Source organism: Agelaius phoeniceus, chromosome 7 (assembly GCF_051311805.1).
Source record: "Agelaius phoeniceus isolate bAgePho1 chromosome 7, bAgePho1.hap1, whole genome shotgun sequence".
Taxonomy (NCBI): Eukaryota; Metazoa; Chordata; class Aves; order Passeriformes; family Icteridae; genus Agelaius; species Agelaius phoeniceus.
Genome location: NC_135271.1, coordinates 28,182,853 through 28,204,532, shown reverse-complemented (window position 1 = coordinate 28,204,532; position 21,680 = coordinate 28,182,853). Strand labels below are relative to the sequence as shown.

Sequence of the window (21,680 nt, the reverse complement as noted above, 5' to 3'; positions counted from 1 at the left end):
TCCGCTCAGGAAGTGGAAGGGACGTCGGAAGCGGCCGCGGGGCGGCGGGGCCGGGAGCGCGGCCGGGCGCGCATGGGGGATGCAGAGCGCCCCGCGGGGCAGGCGGCGCCGCCGGAGCCGCCGCGGCCGCCGCGCCTGAGCTGAGCGGCTCCGCCTCCGCGCGGGGGAGGCAGCGGTGGGGCCGGGAGGGGAGCGCCATCCCCGCGGCGGCCGCGGCCGCCCGTTCCCCGCGGCGGAGCAGGAGGATGCGGCCCGGCGCCGGGCTCTGAGCGATGGAGGGGGTCCTGTACAAGTGGACCAACTATCTAGCGGGTAGGCGCGGGGGCCGGGCCCGGGGGCGGCGGTTGGGGCTCGGCTCGGCTCCGGCCGTGATGCGCCGCTGCTGTTGCTGCTGCTGCTGAGCCTCGGGGGGTCCCGGCGTACTGCGGCCGGCCGGAGCTGTCGGTAGCGCGTTGCCTGAGACATTGGTGCTCGGATACAAGCCCCGGAGAGCAGCCGAGCGTCGCCACGGAGGCGGCCCTGGGGCGGCGGTGGCCTGGAGCCGGCCCCGGGGCCGGGCAGGAGGGGGCAGCGCCAGCGCTCCTCGCTCTCGCCCGGTGCGGGCGGCGGCCGGGCCGGGCCGGGTGAACGCAGTGCCCCGGCAGCCGCACGGAGCGGTGCCGGCCCTGGCCTTCTGCCGAGAACCTCTCGCCACCTGGATTGCGCCTTGCCGAGTTAGTCAGAGACTCTCAGCGGGACAGCGAGCTCCTGTATCCCAGCCTGGAAAGCGCATGATGAACATCAGTTTCGTTAAATGTGTTTTTGGAGGCGCTGCAGACAAAAAGTGTACCGAATATCAGCATTTGCCTTGTTCTCTTTGACTGATCCTCTGCTGTAATAGAGACACCATCTCCCTCTGGGGCAGGCAGTGGGCAGGCACTGGTGTCAAGGTGAAACATTTCTCCTCCGCCACTGTGATAGGACTAATTGTCTCTCCCAAGCAGATCAGCATTGGATCATGCTTTATCGTGCCTCTTATTACACTGCTTTGGCAGTATCTTTGCCCTCTGGTTCTTCAGCACTTCATATGGGGAATTCTGTTTCAGCATATGCAGCTTGTGAGTGTGAAGTGGTGGGAAACTTGGTTCTGAGGGATTATAAAAAATGTGGGCCACGTTGTGAGGATTGTATGGATGTGCTGTGAAATGAAGTGTACAGAGTGTAATCTTGCATTTTTCAGAGCAATTATGTGTCCACAGATATGGGTCTTTTCGTACAAGGGAGCAGTTGTACTGTAACTAAATAGATATTTGATGTCTTTGTCTCTTCTTCACAGTAACTATAGAGAAAGCACATAGTGGAAAAGTTGTGGTTATGAGAGAAAGAATGAGTGCAAAGTTGTTTTCAAAACAATGAAAGTTATCACTTTCACTTACATTACTGAAAACGTTTCTGTAGCAAAAGATAAATGGATAAGGGCAATGAACTCTTGTGGTGTTTGCTCCTCTTTTAAGTCTGTTATTTAATAAGCAAAAACTCAACAGTAGCTGTGAATGCTATACATGCCATGGACTGTTAGCATGCAGCTAACTTCTGCTGGAAGCTCTAAACCAGTCAACTTCAGAACCCTTCCTTAGGCTTACATATAACAGTAGTCTGTTAATTGAGTGGCTTTGGTCTCCAGACTGCTCAGATTGGTTACTTCCTGGTGTGTTACAAAAATAATTTAATGTTTGCCTCTTTTATCAGCCAAATAGATTAATTTTATTTACAGTTTAGGAATTAGACTAAACTTTCACATTTTTGGTCTCCCTAGGTTGGCAGCCTCGGTGGTTTGTTTTAGACAATGGGATATTGTCATACTATGATTCCCAGGATGATGTTTGCAAAGGCAGCAAAGGAAGTATAAAGATGGCTGTGTGTGAAATAAAAGGTAAGAATTAATAGATTTCTGCTTGAGAAAATTTTAGCTGCTATGGAAATAGAAAAGACCACCAACCATACATTTTTGCATCACATGTTTTTCCTCCTCTGTTTTTGTTTACCTATAGTCCAGTGTGTCAGCTTCATAGTTCATAGATAATAATGAATTATCACAGATATTAATAGTTAATGTTATCAATATTAATAATATTCATTAGCACAGATAATAATGAATTATTAATATATGATAATAGAGTTCTGTTGAGATTTAGTACACACCATTTGTTACTTTTTGTTTTTAATAGTTATGTGCACATGGTTCATGCTTAAAGTTATGTCAGCTAGGTGCTTAGTTCTACTGCTTTTTCCTCTTATGACCAGGGATAGAGACTGAATCATGAAAGCCAGTTTTCCAGAAGAGTAGCAGCAGTGATCCAAAAGTGGCATTCTTATAAACCAGAAGTGTTTAGTCTTTCAGTTTCCTGAGTAATTTTTACTTTTGTCACTGTTAGCAGCTGCACATATGCACAGGTGATGGGTGTATTTCAGTCAGTAAGTGAATGGTTTGTTCTGAAGTAAGAGTTTAGTCTTTAGAGTATTCCTAACTGTAGGTCAGCCTCCTTGGCTAATAGCAAGGAGTTTTCTAGCTTCCTATTGCTGTTGACTATGAATTTTTTCCAGATCCTCACAGGTAACTCAGCTTGTGATGTGGGTACTTTCATATTAAAAAGTGGAACTTATTTTACATGGACCACCAAGTGGCCCAATCAATTTTTCATGTGGTAGCTCCTTTTTGTTAGTGTTTCTTTAGTTTAGAGGATCACTTTTAAAAATTTTTTTCTTTTTGCCATTCCACTTGATTTTGCTTGTTATTTTGTTCTTTCGGTGAAGAAAAGGGGGAGAAAGGCTGAGCAGCTTTTCCTTACTTAACAGTGGTGCTTTGTGATTTACTGTATTACTGTGGGATTATCATAAGCATTTTAAAACACTTTGAGCAGTATTTAATAAATGATTGGTACTCAGTTGAGGTTATTATTTCAATTTTTTTTTTTTCTCTTCTAACACAAGTTCATGCTACAGACAACACAAGAATGGAGCTAATCATCCCGGGGGAGCAGCATTTCTATATGAAAGCAGTTAATGCAGCTGAAAGGCAAAGATGGCTGGTGGCACTGGGGAGTGCAAAAGCCTGTTTAGCAGATACCAGAACAAAAAAAGAAAAAGGTATGTATGTTACCTAGAGTAACTAGTTAGTAGGTAACACTTCTTCCAATAATCATAGTACAAATGTTGTGGTACAAAGTCTTTTAATATAAGTTGTAATTATTTGTAGTCATCTCTATGATAAATTCCCCCTCAGAGCTAGAGTTAGAAGTCACCTGCATTGATCTCTTGTATCTTAAGAAGCTGAAATACTACAAGGTGTTGTTGTCACTAGAATAAACATATTGTTTGTAGTTGTTGTGAAGACATTTCATTTCTGATGTTATATTAACTCTTTATAGTAACTATTACTTTTTCCATAATTTCTCTTGAAAGGCTTAATGTAGCTGTTTCCAGCCATTCTGGTGAGTGGCATAAGTTTTATCCAATATTTTTTTCGACATTACATAGCAGCCAAGAAAGATTTCAACCTTTATTTTTCCTGATAATGTGCCTTTTTCATAATAGTGATTAAATTAGCACCAGTTATCCGAAAGTATTATTTGCTTCAAGTGTAATTCTTGATTCATTGCAGAATCCAGTTTTCCTCAAAATCAAGTGGAGGTTTAAGTGGATTTTTAAATTGATCTTTAAGTGAAAAGTGCTTAAATATTACAATGTATATGTACATTGTATGCAATAAATTTATATTTCCATTTTTTTCCATAGAAATAAGTGAGACCAATGAATCTCTTAAAACCAAAATGTCTGAACTTCGTCTCTACTGTGATCTTTTGATGCAGCAAGTTCATACCATACAAGAATTTGTTCACCATGATGAGACTCGCTCTCCTCCCAGCATTGAGGTGCACAATTCTAGAATTTGTTTTCATTCCATTATATAATACACCTCACAACAAGTTACTGTTGTTGTCTTAAACCTTATTAATCTCCCCAGTGTTAATGTCAATTTTTGAATGCTTGTGTGTAGATGTACTAATAGTGATTTTCTGTGTGTAAAGTGCCTGGATGGTTTAACTGTAATTGTGCCAGGTGTTAGGAACCAGTTGTGTTCCTGAGCCATTTGGTTGAAAGGCCAGTAGAGCTATCATATGAGAAATACAATATTTTGTCTTGTTTTGCATCTCTGTTCGAGTAGTTGAAACAATCTTAGTTTGTCCATTCTTACTTTCTTATGTGGGATGGTATTCCATTTTCTTATCAGTGAAAGGTAGTGTTCCAGGCATTGGAAACATGCAGTGTAGATATCTGTCTCTGAATGTGCACAAGTACAATGCTAGAATGTATTCCTGCTTTTGAATGAAAGGACTGGAAACTGAATGACTCCATTCTTTGCACTCTTGAGCAGCATGTGAGCAATGTTGTTGGTCCTTTAGTGCAAAGCTAGGGGTTGACACTTGGTCACAACAGAGCAAGTTTTCAGTTTAGATAGGTGAAATGGACCTGCATCTCCTTGCTCTAGAGTGAGAAAACTGTTCACACCTTCTGCTGCAATTCATTTGTTTCACTGAATGATCTTCTGATACCAGTTAGTTACTCTGAGACAAGCTTTGCAGTAAGGCATTGTTGGCTGGTACCCTAAAGAAATTCAGATGTCAGAAAGAAATTGCAATGCTGTTGCATGTGTTTTCTTAAATTGGCCTTATGGTAAGGCATACATTTGATTAAAAAAATGGGAAATAAAAATTCTTAGTGGTAATGAGGGAGATGAGTGTGTCTGGGAGAGGTGGTGGAGGAAAGTTGTATTTGAATATTTTTTTTTTTCCTTGCTTATGCTTGTGCTTTCATTTACTTTCAGAACATGAATGAAGCCTCTTCCTTGCTTAGTGCCACATGTAATACATTTATCACAACACTTGAAGAATGTGTGAAGATTGCTAATGCCAAGTTTAAGCCAGAAATGTTCCAGCTGCCTCACCCTGATCCCTTGGTTTCTCCTGTGTCACCATCACCTATTCAAATGGTTTAGACATTTTGAAATATTATCTTTTCTAAGTGTCATACTGGTGGTTAGACTGGGGGGGAGGAGTAGCAGAACCCTGTGCTATTGTTACATGCTATGATGTCCACAGTTGAAATCTTGACTGAGTTATAAATCAGTACTGGTCCCAAATATAAATCAGTTTTCCATTCTCAGTCTTTTGCTTTGCAGTTTGCTAGCCTTTACATCATCAGAGTAGTTTATCATACGTGTCAAGGCCCTCTAATGAGGTATCTCATAAATGAATGAGGTTTAACTTTTCCTCAGTTCAACTGTTAGGTTTTTCTAGAGTGCTAACTATACACTGATCATAAAAATTACATAACTTCACCTCTTGCTTAAGTGGTTTGTGACTTCAAGCACTTTAGCAAGATAGCATATGTTTCAGTGTAATTTGTTTGTATTAATATATCATTCCCTTATTTAACAAAAAGATATATAATGATTAAGATATTACTTGCATAACTATTCACTATGAATTAATTCCTTTAGGAGGACAATGTATGGGCAATCAAATGCTTTCTCAGTTCTGTGTATGTATTCCAAGATGAGATGTATTGTGCAATTCTGTTGTGGGAATCTCTTTCTTTCCATATGGATCTCTCATCTCTTTATCTTCAATCACTTTACTTACAAAGCTGATCATTATGATTTAAAATAGTAACTTTCTTTGATATGCATAGAGATTTGACAGTAATAGCAGAGAAACCACAAGGAATCAAGAGGCATAATTTGGCTTTATTGTGTAATGAGGAATTTGAACTTCCATTTGGTAAAGGAAAAATGTCTTGATAGTTCTGTATATCATAGCAATTAACAATGGCTCCTTGAGAAGCTTCAGTGAAAGAGGGAATGAATTCCATAGACAGGAGATAGCATCTTTTTGTAGTAAACTATTTCCTGTGTGAATGTTCTAAAATTTTTAATATTGATGGCAATCCATCTATTTTCATATAGTTTAATCAGATTTTTAACTGAGAGTGGTTGCTTTTTATAAAAAAAATATTGCCGTCTCTCTTTGTAAAGACTGTAAATAAAACAAGGAGTAGTGTAGATATCTATATCATTCTTCTGAGTAGCTTGTGACATTTTTGGTGTTGTTTGTTCTTTGGAATTTTTTTCTCCCTAGATGAAGCGTTCCATTAGCCACCCTGGTCCTTGCTATTCAGAAAGGTAATTTTCTGTTTCCTTAAATTTTTTTCTTGTGTCTCAAAAGACCTCCCTGAACTTGCTAGCATCAAAATCAAAATGTGAGAAGAATTGTTTGCATGGAGAAAAAATTAAAAATGATAAATTGATCTTATTTTAAAAACAAAAGGTGCAGATTATCAGCTATTGGTGGCAGCTTCTATTTTTAATACAGTACCAAAATTGCATCATGCTAGAAGCTTTATGCAAATGGCTAGTTTTGACAAGTTCATGAAATTAGAGCTTGAAACGCTAACATTATTTTTCACTCAGTATTTCAGTTTCTCAAATTATTTCCTTCATTTTTATTTCCACTTTCAGGCTTTCTAGTTGTGAAACTAAGATTGTTGACTGTGCTATTTTTAGTCTGCTATGGTAGACTAGCAAAAAAGCATTAATACTGACAATTTAATCTAAGCACCAAAGTTATTTCCAATTTAAAGTATATAAAATTGGTTGGGGGGGAAATAACCAAAATTATTTCAAATTTAAAGTATATAAAATTTGTGTGGGTTATTACAGATTTTGCTTGCTAATAGATCTCACTTCCTGTGTAGGATTAATCACTCTGTAAAAGAACCGGGTTCATCTCTTCACCGATTTTCTCAGCGGCGCAGAAGAACGTACTCGGATACAGAATCTTACAGTGATACACCTTCTGAAGAGTCTCAGAGTAAGTTTGAAAGGAAGGGAGTTTTTGTATCTTCCAGTACAATTTATTTCCTTGTTTAGAGCAGCACTGATATTGGCATGAGGAAAATTGTTTTGTTTGTAAGATTCCTATATTATAAATCGGAGCACTTGTATAGTTCGTTACCTGTTGACTTGGGCTGGCTTCCGTCGATATTAAAAATGATCTTGCAGCTGGAGTAGTTATATTGAGAACAGTAGGATTACTGGCAAGATAAAATTAAGACCTATCTAGAAAAGGGATGTTTGTTCACATGAATGATTATCTGGTAAGTGATGTGGAAATTGCTGTTTGCCACCTGCTTATTGTCACAGAAGAAATTACCTTCTTTTGACTTCTGTGAATTGCAGGGATAGTTCACTCAGTGCATTGTGGACAGGTCGTTCATTTCAGTGGCTTCTTGCCTTTTGTAGAGAACTGCACAGCTCTGAAGGCACACATCCTTGCCAGTAATAAAGATCATGATCAGAATTTAGTCCCTGATTAGATGGGCTGAATTAGTAGTCAGTTCTTTGATGGTTTTTCCTTCTGAATCTTGCTGGCATTTTGACTCCATTATAACTCCTCTCAAGCAGACTTTAACATGACTTCTGATTGATTATATTTAGGAAATACTTTACAAATACAATAATTGACAGATTGGATGATACTTTCAGGGATTGAAAATTAAATACTTAGTTGATCTCTTTATAGGATCTGCCCATTGTTCTAGAGGTGCTGTCAATGGAGATCTGGTATCATCAACCATTCCTGAAGAAAGTAAATCAGTGTCAAAGGAAAGATCTGAACTGGAAGAGACTCTTACATCCTTTTCCTCCTGAAGCAACTGAAAGTATTAAATTTTCTATAAATAATGCTATGCAAAAGCTGCTGTAATTATACTGTTGTTATAGGAAGTAGTTATTTCCCTTTTTAGAAGGATTTCTCTGCACTTTATAGAATAACGTAAATACTATCTTTGAAGTGTATTTTATCTTTATATAGTTTATTTGCAAGAGTATTTTCCTAATATTTCACAGTTTGAATGTGCATTTTTTGGAACAAATGATGGCTTTAACAGATAAGCATCCACATTTGTAAATGCAGCTCTTTTTAAAAAAAGTGTGGAGGTCTGACCGATAGGTTAGTAAACAAGCATTATAAAATTCAGCAAAAAGTTTTCATTTTTTTGGAGAAAATGCAACTTGTGCCATGGGCCTCTTGGTCATTTGTACCAGGTCATCCACCTGGAGCTGTGATTAGCCCCACAATGGCTTTTTGTTTGCCAGTGTAAGGGCTGTGGGAATGGGCACTGATGGCTCTGCTCCAGCAGCTTGGCAGTAATTGTCATTGCTGCCTTTAAAAACACAAGGATATACATAATCCAGTCCTTATTTTTAGGCAATGAAAGTAGAAATATTTAGTGTATTTTTCTAAACAAATGTATAAAAATAACTTAATATGAAGTATTTGTACCAAACATGGGATATTTAATAGTTTTTATTTATTTATTCTTTTTTGCATCAAAAATTTCTACCTACTTTCACTACTAAAGGTCTAAAGATCTACTGAAAGCTTCAAAATGTGCATAAATTGTTTCTGGGGTGTGTAGCATCACAAATAATTAATACAGTGCTGTTAAGATTTACTCTGCTTACTTAAGATGTGTTTTTAGCAAAGTGTGATAAAAACAAGAGCTGAAATGTTAGACCGTTCTAAGCTGCTGTAGTAATGAATATTTGTATCTATAAATGTTTTATTTATGACATATTTATACAAAAGGGAGGGTCTGTTTTTGCAACTCCTTTATATCATTTGAGGATGGCATACACCAGAAGATGGATTCTGCTCTCAGTTACATCAGTGTAAATTTGCATTAACTGTAAGTGAGGTCAGAGTCTGACTCTCTTAATAATTAATGAGTAATATAATACAATAGTGCCTACTAGCACCTTGGTCAAGAAGGTTGTTAATATTAGCATTGTAAGTTTTTGGGGATTTTTAGGGTGTTTGTTTAGGAATGAACTTGGTCTATGAAGTCTTAGCTGTAGAGCACTTGAAGCAAGCCATTTACTGTTCTTGATTTACACAATTGCTAAATAAATGTACAGGGTTTTTTGTACTCAAGCACATACCAAAATCTGTTTTTATAATCAGATCTTTAATTTGGTTTAACTAGTCTTCCTTTTGTGTATATAAATGATTTGAAGCAGGCTGGAAAGAACAGATGGGCATAGGAGCTTTCCTTATAAATTTTTGGAATATTGATTTATCTAAATCAAAATAGGTCCAAATATTGAGGAAAAACATATGAGCTGTTGGCCTTATATAAAATGCCAGTTTATAAAGCATTATGTCAGGTTCAAGTGGAATGGAATGGTTTGTAAAAGGGGTTTGTGGATACCAGCTCAGAGCTGTCATTTGTGCTCAGTTCTGTTTTCATGCAAACTGGCATATGCATATCAGCCACACACATGCTTGTACATTTTTTTTTCTGAATGTTTGCTTTAATGTATTCTGTATGACATGACAAATGTAAAAATAAGTATTAAAGAAGATGTTCAGAGAAGTAAACTACATACTGCAGTGAGAGTGTTGTCTTGAATTATACACTGTCAGAAGTGCTTTTTGAAACTTCACTGAGGTTTCTGCCAGTTTCTGCAGTGTTAATTATATGCCACAATGACAGATACCTTTTTCTTCTTCCACCTACTGTGAAGAAAAGAGGCTGGACTACATGTTGTGCAAAAACAAAGTGAGACTGATCAGTGAATGTAGGTAATAATTTTAAATAGTGCCACAAGACAAAAGTTGTTGTGATCACATCCAAGCACAAAATTTGCATGTAATTGCTTCAGTGCTGTTTTGGAGTTTTCTAGGTCCACAAAGCCATCATTTCAGCTTTATGTTTATATGTGTGATGTTTCTATTTAATCAGCCTTTATATAGATATCTGTACCAAACATCCTAAAATATATTTCAGTGACATTAGTGAAGATAATATGCTGTCATATTTTTTGGTAACTGAAGTTAAGAAATAATTTCTGAAAATTATCTGGCTGAATCACAATGATCCATGCAAAGTAAGACTAAAAAATACCTGGCTGCTCTTACATATTTAATTTCCAAATTTATGGGAGAGCTTATCAGGAATGCCTGATTGCATCATTCTTGCTAGTGCAGAATGAGAGCTGAGTCTCAGCAGCATAGGTAGTTGGTACTTCTAGTTTTGATCTCATGTGCTTCTGAGATCAGTCTGAAACTAGCTCAAATTTCATCACCTAAAGAATATAAGCGTGGGACATATATTTAGATGAAAAGCAGTAACTTTGGTTATATCTCTAAAGCTCCTAACATCAGATAATTAGAAATAGAATGCTAGGAAATTACCAGCTTCAATTATAAAGAATTAATGGGGAGGCATTCAGTGATTTGGAGAGCTATGAATACTGAGATTTCAGTGTTCAGGGGCTTTTAAAGTACTGTAAATTAATGTTATGTCTTTCAACTTAGTAATTCAGCTTCACTTTTTAAACTTTTTTTCCTCAGAGAAAGCAATCTTTGAGATAGGAATGCTTCAGTGGTTGCTTCTGGAAACAATGTTATTCCTTACTTAAAAATTGAAATCACACCTATTTGTTTTTTAAAGATCATTTTCACAAATTATAAACTTGAGTTTTGCTACACCCCTATCACTGAATATTCTGGTGTAAGCTGTTTTTCCTGTTGGTGCAACTTAGAAACTTTTAAAAGGGGTATGATACCTGAATAAAGGAAATGTCTATGTCTGAAAACCAGCTAGAATGCAATAAAATTCATCTCTCAGTGTTATTATTACTCTCCACCATTACATTATTTTTCTCAGGCTGCCACATGTAAAATGGTAGTGGAAAATACATAGCTTTATAGTAGGATTTATACAGCAGCTCACAGAGCTTTGTTAAAAAGTTTTTCCTTACGCATCAGCACTCAGGAAACATGAATGCCAAAGGCTTTCATACACTATATCAGTGGTGAGATACTTTTATAAATTTGGTCCTATAGCACAATAGATCTGATCTGTCTATCTAAGAAAGCAAATGTCAGCGTGTATAGTTAGAAATCCCAGTATTTGACCTGGATATAATAAGTAAATAATTCAAAATGTTTATGTCTTTTCACCCAAAGATTGCTTAATCTATTGTCTTGAAAAATGTTATTCTTAGGGATGTGTTCTGTGCAATGGGATATCAAAGCTTTGGGTTGTGACTTCAGCAATGTCACTGTAGGTTAGCATTTGCTTAGCAGTCTTGTGGAAAAACACTGGCTCAGCTGGTCGGCCTGCAACATTATCTATTCAAGCTGTGTTTCAGCAAAGCCCCTAAGCATTTTAAATCCTATTTTTAGACATGAGTGACTCATTTGCCGAAAGTGCTTGCTTTTAAGTGCTGTGCAGAGTTGGGCCAGAGAGGTGCTGGCAGGATGAACTTGCTTACACCATCACACACAACAACACACAGTGTGTTTCCTTTTCATTGACTGAGTGTTTAGAGGCCATGTGAGATTTAGTTTCCAGCAGCCTTTGTGTAGAAGAGGCCATGGTTAAATCTGCAGATGCTGTCTATCACTTATCTCCTTCTGCTGAGATAATTAAATATCTAGTGTGTTTTTAGTGTTAGCTTTATTATGTACCTGTGTGCACAAGTTACTTGTTAGCTAAACAAGACTGTACCTATGCATTTTTTTCTTGTATTGAGTTTGTTGGTTGGTGTGTTTTTAAACATCTAAAGAAATAAGAATTAGAAACTTTCTTGAGTTATATTTTTTTTCTTTGAATGGTTTAAAGATTAAAATAAACAGCCTTTTAAACTTAATTTTTTTTAAACTTTTCTCTCTAAGGAAGAAATACCATGTCCTCTTAAACACTTTCATACTTATAATTATTGCTTCCATCACTTCAGAAAATTTGGATTTAGTCCTGATCCCGAGCTTAGCTTTTCTGAAATCCTTTTTTTTTACAATAATCCTTGTTTTGTCCCTATTTCTTAGCTTCCCTGCATGATAGAGAGTGATAATATATAGGGTTATAGGAAAGTATAAAAAAAGATTCTACAGTGAGTCTTTTTGGCATAGGTTTTTAAATATTTTATCTGCTCCATTTCTTCTGATGAACTTGAGTTTGTTTGTGGTGTTGTTTTTTTTTTTAGTGTTAGTGATATGTTGAGAATCACAGCGATGACATCATGTTTGCTAAGTAATGCTCTTGCTCCACTTCAGAGAATTTTACAGCTCCTGAAGTGTTGCATTTCTGTGAATGTGTTTGCTCTCAAGCTTTTTCTACAGAGTGAATTCTAGAAGCAGACTTGCTCCTTTGACCTTGATACTCTTTTCCCCATGGATAACATATCCCAACCCCTCCCACAGCTCCCCAAATGTGAAGACAGGCTTTGCTCTGACAGATAAGTCATCTGACTTGTGGGATGAAGAATTGATTAATCACCCACTGCAGGTGACAACTTGTTGGTCCAGGCAATTAGGGTCAACTAGTCTGTACAGGTTGAAGCTGCCAAAAAACCAAGATGGTGTAGAGGAAAGCCTGGAAATAACAGAAGGGTAAGAACAGCACAATGCTTAGGCATGTGCTAGAATTTATCCTTTGTCAATAAGGAACCTGTGAAGAACATTTTTTTTTGAAGTAACTTTCCAAGGCTGGCTAGTGGATAGGCTGCTTCTGACAGATGGCCTGATTGTCAGCAGTTAACTACCTGGTTTACATTGGTGAACTGCATTTCTGTCTCATCTTTTGTTTCAGCAACTCTTTTTCTGTAGTGTAGTACAGGAACAGCAGCATAATAAATAAAGGAGTCACAGACTTTATGGTGCAGAAAGCATGCTTTATTTCAAATGAACAATTCTATCTCAAGGAGGTTCAACAACTACTAAGCTCTATCACTACATTAGGAGAACTAAAGCAAATTGAAGTGAAGGCTGGTATTTGGTGTTGTAGCAACAGTTTGTTTTCAAACTGTGGTTCATTGCTTAGTTGCCCGGAAGTGACTACTGGGTGTCTAATACTACCACACAAACTCACTCACTGCACCCTAAGAACCTCCGAGATGGGGTACTGCTGCTGCACTTGAATACCTAAATAGCTTTGTTGATTAAGGGGATGGCCAGGTGATGTTACTTTTTTAAAAGCTATTCAGGCAGTCAATATGTCAGAAACAGTACACAGTGGGTGAACAAAGTGCTGGCCGCTCGCACTTTGTCCAGAAATTGTCAGTCAGGTAGGAAAATTATGACATAATCAGAGCCAATGTAAAACATTAAAGCAATGCTTACAGGAGGGTAATTGCAAACATCACCAATGCCTTACATTTCTGATTCAAAATAAATATTTGTGCACGTATGAAATACTGTGCACAGTATCATGTCTTAGGTGTAAGTAATCTTCAACAGGGAGCCTCTCTACCTGTTGAGGCATTCTTAGACATCAACAATGAGTTGAGGCGCAAAAATTAGTTAAATGTTGAGCAGGGTAGTCGTTTGCTAGGAAACTTTCCCCTGCCAACTGTTAGTTCCAAAAGTTACATTTCAAAATGTCATAAAATAAACGGTACAAAACTTCATAACCGTTAACTTCGGCTATATACAGTATGTACATGTCAGTGAAAAAAGTGGTTTAAATTCTTAGGTCAATAATGACTATAAGTCATAATGTATAGATCTGGACTTTGTCTCGTTCAGGTAGGTAAAAAAATATTTTTCTTTTATATTTACATATCAGATATTTCAGTCCATATATGAATCACTTGTAAAAATACAAGTGTAAATAATACAGATTAAGCTCTCTAAGGTGATCGGATATTTATATTCACAGTGGCAGAATCGGTACCAAATTCATTCCCTAAATTCAGAGTATAAAGTCCACCATCGTTCTTCTGGACATCCATGATGATCAGGGTGGTTAGATCTTCACTGGTTTCGATGTGGAATCTGCCTTGCTGGTCCTGACTGGTAATTTTTCTCCCTCTGCAGTACCATGTTATTTCAGGAGCAGGTTCACCCGAAAAGGCACAGGATAGTGTGAGAACTTTTCCTTCCTCAATGCTGATATCAGATGGGAGAGCTTCGATTTTGGGTGGTACTCCTTTACAAAATAGGGGAAGAAATACCAAGTTAGTCTGTTTTCACTAAGCCATGAAGCAGCTTTACTCTGAGGACTACTTCAGGATAGCTGAAGCACTAACTCTACCAATAATTGTAATGCTCACCTCTCAGACCTGATTTAAGCATTTTACTGGTTGAACTCTCCAGTTGAGCCATGCTAGATTTCCCCATAATACTGCTGGAGCTCATCTCTACAAAGGATTCTTTCATGGAGGACATGCTTTTGGCAGACATGCTTTCAAATTTCATTTCAGTCATGCTGCTACTGCTGAAACTGCTGAATGAAGCCTCTTGTTTAGAAGAAGCCATTTGAAAGGACTGAGAAGAAAAACTTTCGTGCATGCTTGCGTCGCCACTGGTCTTCAATACTACCTCTTTCGGAGGTTCTTCAACTAGAGCTGAGGAGCATTGCAAACATAGAGGGAAAAAGCAACAACATCACATTAACTAACAAAGTCATGCAGTTCTGTATGGTTAATTTTACAGAAATGAAGATGGCATACTTTGCTTTCAGTGGAAAACTGCAGTGGAGTATACACTTGTTTACAGTCATTTGAGTCAAGATATCCAAATCACAAGCAGTAATTTAGAAATTAAAAAATAGGCAATGTAACTTACAATATGTATGAGCTTCAAGGAAAACCATACATACTTAAGAAAAAACAAGTCATCACACAGTGTTTCTTATTAGAACCATTACTAGAATTAGACACTGAGAAATTAATTGTGTGTGCTCAGTTCATATTTGTAGAAGCTGTGAAACATTTTCAAGCTCTTAAAAACAGAATAGTAAAATCTACTTCACTGCATTGTTTTGTTGCTATAAAGGGCAACAGGAAAGCTCAATCACTGCAGCTTTGCTTTAAACCCACACACAGTCATGCAAGCAAATCACAACCACACCTTGATGCTAGGAACTGGGATTATGGTATAGCCAATAAAATAGTTAACCCAGTTCTATTAAATAAAAATCTTTAACTGTGGAATGACTTCATTTTATTGTAACAGATTTTTTTAGTAAACAGATTTTTTTTCCTTTTAGAGGAAAGAATAATTACCAGCACCAAGGTCTTAACATACTCATCCTAGAACAAATGCTCATAGCTTTCTCTTACCATGCACCTGTTGATGTAATAGAGCACCTCTGTGCTACTCTGGGTGTTAAAAAGATTTCTAATGCTGTTTTAGGGCTATATATGTAATATTTAAAAGAAAGATGAACATCTTAAAATACTGAAGTCAACACTGCCAGTGGATTTTATTGTAAGTAATTTTAGTAGACACACCACAGCAAAAAGTTGTGACTATGCTGAACACAAGATCTGAAGAACAAACTTACGGAGTACAGTCAAAGATGCTGTAGCAGAACACTGCCCATGGTAATTTTTTGCCTTGACTGTGTATTTTCCAGTGTCACTCACTGTGGCATTTCGAATCTCAAGCGAATATATATTTTTAGAGCGAGATACTCTGAGATGTGATGAAACTGCAATCTAAGGAGGGGAACAAAAATGGTTTCATTAGGATAAATTTTATTAATTCTATTTTTTCAAGTAAACATATTAAATGATTACTTACAGGTTGATTATTCTTTAACCACTCAACTTCAGGAGAAGGCTCCCCAGAGACTTCACAAGTGAACAACACGTCTTGTCCTTCATTGACATTTTGAGACTTAGGCTGCATGATGAATGCTGGTTCACTGGAGCGCTCTTTAGAAAGGGTCACAACATACTGGCATTTAATAATGCCTTCATCAGTTTTACCCTCACAGGTGAGTATACCTTCATCCTTATTACTGGCCTTTTTGATAGTTAGCGTGTGATCAGTTCCAGAAACGCCGTATCTGTAATCATCTGAATTTCTCAGCTCCATTCCATTTAGCACCCATTTTACTTCAGAGGCACCAGGAATGTTGGCCTTCACTGTCACTTTTTGCCCTGCAGACATTGTCATTTTAGTTGAAGAAGCTGTAATTTCTTTCATTTGCCTGATATCTTCTGTAACAGCTGACTTTTTAATGACTTCTTGAACTGCAGATTTCTCTTCAGTTGCCACTACTGATTTCTTCTGGCTAGAAACCATAAGTAACTCATCTTCTTTCTGGACTGTTTTATGAGATTCAGTTACACCTCTTACCTGGGAATAGATATTTTTAAATACTTGGCCAGTAAACTGGAAGTTAGTTTTTGAAACACCTCCTTCCCCAATAATTTCACAGGTGTATTCTCCTTTGTCAGATTCCATGAGGTCGTGGATTTTGAGCTCATAAGTGCCATCTGCTGCATAATGAAACTTGAAATGATGGTCTTCTTTCAGTTTTTTACCATCCTTATACCAAGCCACTTCTTTGACACTTAAAACATTGCTTTCAACTGCACAGGATAACTTTACCTTATCTCCAAGAGTTTCTGCTTTCAGATGTTGTTTAATCTTTGGTGGAGAAGCAGTTGGTAATTGTACTTTCTCTGTTACCATTTTGTCTGCAGGTGGTGACTTAGCTTTTGGGGGACTGCTGATGGGTTCAGGAGATTTCACTCGTTTAGGGGACTTAACTGGCTCTGGTGACTTTACACGAGGCTCAGGAGATTTGATCCTTGGAGGTGATATAATTGTTTTTTCAGGAATTGTTTTTCTTTGAATGGTCAAAGTAAAGTGGGCTTCCTGTCTTCCTTCAGAGTTTTCCACCACAACAGTGTAACTTCCTTCATCTGATACCTGGACGGAAGAAATTTCAAAGGTAGACTTGTACTGTGTTCGTGTTACTTGGAAGCGCCTTGAAGAAACAATAGGTTGACCTGTACGGAGCCATGTTATTGTTGGTGCTGGTTCACCATCAACATCACAGGAAAATCTTGCAGTCTCCCCTTCAGAAACTGTGATTGACCGCGGCTTTGTAAGGATTGTTGCTGGCAGAGTGCTTTTAAATGCTTTGTGTGAAGTCCTTTCTTCCAGTGATTTTTTTTCAGCTGCAGTGACTTTTTCTTCAGAAGCAGCATAGTGTTCATAAGATAAAAGTGATTCTCTTGTTGATGACACTTCTGATTTGACCTCTCTTACTGAGGAACTTGCTTCTGTTTCAGATGCTTTCTTAAACGAGGAGATTGCATATGCCTCTGTTTTTGTCAAGTCAGGCAAAATTGACCTTGGTACTTCTTCATCTCTCCTCTGGGAAGAGTATGTAGTGTAATCTCCTCCAGTAACATCTAGTGTTGCATAATCAGAGCATTCCCCTTTGTAGTTGGTGCATACGGCTCGGTATGTTCCACTGTCATCAATGTGGCAGTCGAGAATCTCCAGAGTTAATACACCACTCGTATTGGTGAAGTGTATCTTACTGCTCTCTTGGAGCTCAATACCATTGTGGTACCACTTCACTTCGGCGGTTGGTTTTGACTGGACATTGAGAATGAACCTAGTATTATGGCCACACGGTACGCGGTGTGAGCGCATCCTCAGGGTAATGCGAGGAGCGTGGTCAAGGGTGAAAGGCTGCTGGGTCAGAACTTCATATTTCCTTTCCATCGTTTTTTGAGTTTTCAGAGCAGATTTCATGGACTCGTATCTAGAAAATATATCAAATCTTGCCATCCTCTCAAACCGGGAGAGAGATCTTTCACTAGAAACTGGGCTAGGTGAGCGTGGTCGAGTTCTCTCTGGCGTTGGGGATCTTCTCTCACTTTCTTCAGGAGGCCGTGAGCGAGGTCGAATTAATTCAGATACAGGACGCATCAACTCAATGTAAGTTGGAGACAGGGATCTTCTTCTCCTTAGTAATCTAGAGGAGGGTGAAAATTCCCTGCGACCATATTGCACCATTTCTATTTCTTCTTCTTCTTCTGATGTGATCTCCATTATTTCTCTTTCCCTCCTTCTCCTGAGTCTACTCTTTTCTTCCTCTGCCATATATTGAAGCTCACTCCTGTATCCAGAGAGTCGCTGATCAGTGCCAACAGGCCGGAGCAATTCTTCATCCTCCCGCTCATCCATTATTCTTTGCTTTTGTTTAGGTGGTCTGTAGGCAGCCCTGTCGTGACGTTGACGAAGCTCTGCATAGCTTGCACTTGTCTCAGCTTTAGTTGGAATGTGATAGCTTGAATACCTCAGCTCTCTTTTTCTTTCTTCCTCTGAACTGACCTGTGCTCCTGCAGTAGAATATCGAAGGGCAGACAGTTCAAAGCGTGGGGGGCTTCTGCTTGGTGGGGAAGCAGAAAAGCCTAACTCCAGCTCCTCTTCAAGGCGCAGTCTTTCCTCTTCAGTTCTCTTCATGGCTAAGTAGTCATCTATCGGCATGAGCAATTCCTCATCAGACAAGTCACCAAGCGAGCGCCTTCTTGGTCTATAGTGATATTCATACTCTGGAGATGGCATACGCCGGCGTGCTGGTCTCACAATTTCAAGATCGTCTTGTGTCAGCTTTGGTATGCGCCATTTAGGCTTGTACTGATCAGAAATGCGAGGCAGCGGCATCACATAGAATTGCTCCCACCTGGAAAGACGTATGCGTTTCTGGCGTTTCTGAACAGTCCTCTCAAGTTTTCCTGGCATTTCATACTGGTCTCGCAGCCTCTTGTACCACTTCATGTCTGACAGAGGCACAAAGTGTTTAATTTGCTGATCTTCCTCAAGAGCAGCATGTTTGCGAGGCTCTGGGATCTCATATGGCATACGAAGTCTCCTTTCCTCCTTCTCCTTCTTTTCTTCTTTCTGAACTTCATATTCACCTTTAACGGTCTTTGTGCTAACAGCTGGTTTATATAAGATAGCAGCTTCTCTGAGAGCCTCTTGTGCAGTTTGTGTCAATGGAACAGCTTCAACCCCAGAAAGGATTTCTGCCATTCGTAAGGTCTTGTCAATTTGCCTCTGTACATGTTTCTCCCGCTCTTCTTCTGTCTTGTACTCACGCTTGACATATTTCAAGCGTTCAACTTTTAGATAAGCCTGACAGCTTGTAGATCCAGCACTGTTTGTAGCAGTAACTCTGTAGTAGCCACTGTCTTCTGGTAAAGTATCTCTGATGTGCAGAGCATAGTAATCTAAACCTTCATGAATTATATCAAAGTTGGGACCAAAGGACAGAGGTTGACCATCTTTCTCCCATGTCAACGTTGGTTTTGGCACACCAGATACCCTGATCTCAAAACTGACATTTTGGCCTTCTTGACATTCAGCATTTGCCAGCAGTCTTTTAAACATTGGCCTGAGTGTGGCATCTGCTGGAGGGGGATGCGGAATCACAGTCAGCTTAGCTTTGCAGCTGTCTTCACCATATTTATTGCGTGCCACAATACTGTATTCAGCATCATCCTCTTCGGTGACATTATTGATGACAAGTTGATAAAGACCCTTATCTGATTCGAAAGTATACTTCCTATCATCATCCCCAGGTTTGATTTTCTGGCCTGATTTGTACCATGTTACACGAGGTTCTGGGTGAACTGTTATTGTTACTCCAAACCTGACATTTTCTCCAACATATGCAGTGCGGTTATACAAAGGCAGAGTAAATTCTGGGGGATGCTCTAACAGTCTCATAGTATCAACCCGTCGTTTCACTTTTCTAACAGTTCTGCATCTGTAGTGCTCAGAAATTTCTCTCACACCTTTAACAAAAAGTTCTGCATAAGAGCTGTCCTCACCATAATCATTCACCACCTTGCATCTGTAGGTACCATCATCTGATTTAGAAACATCTTTGACATACATGGTTGCCACACCATCTTCATATTTGATTTCGTATTTCTCATTGCTTTCTAATTGCCTCATACCAAAGTACCATGTGACTTGTGTGGACTCATCATAGTTTTCAATCGTACATACATATTTGGCATGGCCTCCTTCTTCTGCAACATTATGTTTTATCTGCCCAGCAATAGGCCCAATGTCTATTGGGGCAACTTTAACTTTAGCCACTGTTATGCCTTTCTGGGATCTAATTGCACCTCCACAGGAAATGCGGGCTACTGACACAACTGTGTTCCACTCCTTCTTTACTAGAGTTTGATAGTAACGCCTGTGCCTTAAGGTCTTAATAGTTTTGGTGCTGGTCTTTTCTGTCTGCTGTTTTAGCCACACGTGATTAAGCGCTTCAGCAGCTGTCATCCGAGATTTTCTTTCCTTTACCAGTAGGCGATCAATGAAGTCCATGGCTTCGATGCTTATGTCTTTGAATGCTTCATCCTCAAAGCTGTATTCAGCATTTAGAATATTTTCAATAACTTGTTGGTTTGTTTCAGCGATGAAAGGGTTAAGGCCACTGAGAAGTATGTATGTTAGAGCACCAACTGACCACATGTCCGTAGCTGTGCTGACCAAGTCATGGTGATGTACTTCAGGTGCATAATATTCAGGAGAAGTGAACTGGAGTCTAAAGCTGTCTCCAGGCCTCAACTGTCTGGCTTGACCAAATTCAACAATTTTAATTACAGAGCTTCTTCTTGTGAAGTAAATTATATTGTCTGGTTTAATATCAAAATGTCCAATGCTATGACGATGTAAAAATTCTAGTGCATCACAGACCTGGCGTACATAATTTACTATTTCTCTTTCATTAAGTTCGAATGAAGCTGTGCTAATTCTTTCAAAGATGTCAACCCCCGAAATGAATTCAAAGATCATGACCAACTCTTCTAGGCTCTCAAATGACTCATGAAGATACAGGATATTTCGGTGCCTAGCAATGTTTAGGATGGAAATTTCTTTCTTTACCAAAACTTGGTCTGCACCCTTTACTTTGACAAATTTGGCTAGGTAAGTCTTTTTTGAAACTGCCTCAACACAGCGGTGTGCAATGCCAAACTGCCCACGTCCAAGCTCTTCTGCAATCATGTATTTGTCATAGAGCTCCTTTGTAGAATAGTGACCTGCTTTAGCTGCCGTAATTTCTCTGGTTTCGTCAACTTCTTCATCATAGTTCAATACTCTGGTCTTATCTTCCTTTGTTACAATTGGATCAGTGGGTTCAGAAGGCTGACTTTGGCCAAACTTGTTCTCTGCAATTACACGGAACTGGTAGGTGGTCTTGCCAAATAGGTTCACCACTGTGTATCGTGTATCACGAGCTTGTGCAACACGAATCCATCGCTCTGCTGTTGTAGCACGTTTCTCAACAATGTAGTTTATGATCCTGCTTCCACCATCAGTAGCTGGTTCATTCCAGGTTAAGTTGACTGAATCCCTTGAAATGTCAGTTACCTTCAAACCTCTTGGTGGATCAGGCACATCAGCCACATCTAATTCAACTGTTTTTTGATCAATTCCAAATCTGTTTTTGGCACAAACAATGTAAAACCCTGCATCTTTTCTGTCAACACCATTTGGGAAAACAAGAGATGTGAATGACCGTGTAACAATGACTTGGTAGTGTCCATTAGTATCAATGAGATCTTGTCCCTTCTGCCATGTGATCACAGGGGCTGGCTTGCCACTGAATGGAATCTTGATGCTCACCACTTCCCCTCGGAGGGCATGAACAGCTCCCATGCCTTCCAAGTTTTTGGGCAAATGAATCTTTGCAGGAACTAGAATAGAAAGAGGAAGAAAAAACATGTAACCAAAAGCACATGAGAAGAGCATCAACAGTCTAAATATTCAAAATTAAAATGAATTTGTCTTGATTATCAAGAC

The 21,680-nt window shown here is 39.0% G+C and overlaps 2 protein-coding genes across 2 annotated transcripts in view; one reads left to right on the top strand and one right to left on the bottom strand.

Annotated features, from left to right (window-relative positions):
- The first annotated feature begins 34 nt into the window (after positions 1-34).
- Positions 35-9,484, top strand: PLEKHA3 (pleckstrin homology domain containing A3). Its single transcript, XM_054636358.2, has 8 exons — positions 35-312; positions 1,796-1,912; positions 2,971-3,126; positions 3,775-3,911; positions 4,865-5,029; positions 6,177-6,220; positions 6,793-6,908; positions 7,620-9,484. Exons 1-8 carry the CDS (start codon positions 273-275, stop codon positions 7,745-7,747), a joined length of 903 nt encoding a protein of 300 aa, XP_054492333.1. The 5' UTR covers positions 35-272; the 3' UTR covers positions 7,748-9,484.
- Positions 9,485-12,769: 3,285 nt separating this feature from the next.
- The window catches only part of TTN (titin), a 234,957-nt gene continuing 226,046 nt past the window's right edge, over positions 12,770-21,680 (bottom strand). The window contains exons 309-312 of the mRNA XM_077181862.1: positions 15,633-21,574; positions 15,394-15,547; positions 14,159-14,452; positions 12,770-14,034 (exon numbers count right to left, since the gene is read on the bottom strand). Of these exons, the coding sequence (XP_077037977.1) occupies positions 13,736-14,034; positions 14,159-14,452; positions 15,394-15,547; positions 15,633-21,574 (6,689 nt within the window). The 3' untranslated portion in view covers positions 12,770-13,735. The remainder of the gene's footprint in view (positions 14,035-14,158; positions 14,453-15,393; positions 15,548-15,632; positions 21,575-21,680) is intronic.

Coding starts and splice junctions, on each gene's coding strand:
- PLEKHA3 (XM_054636358.2), top strand. CDS start 273: ATGGAGGGGGTCCTGTACAAGTGGACCAACTATCTAGCGG. Junction 3,127..3,774: donor CAGAACAAAAAAAGAAAAAG/GTATGTATGTTA, acceptor TTTTTTCCATAG/AAATAAGTGAGACCAATGAA. Junction 6,909..7,619: donor ACCTTCTGAAGAGTCTCAGA/GTAAGTTTGAAA, acceptor ATCTCTTTATAG/GATCTGCCCATTGTTCTAGA.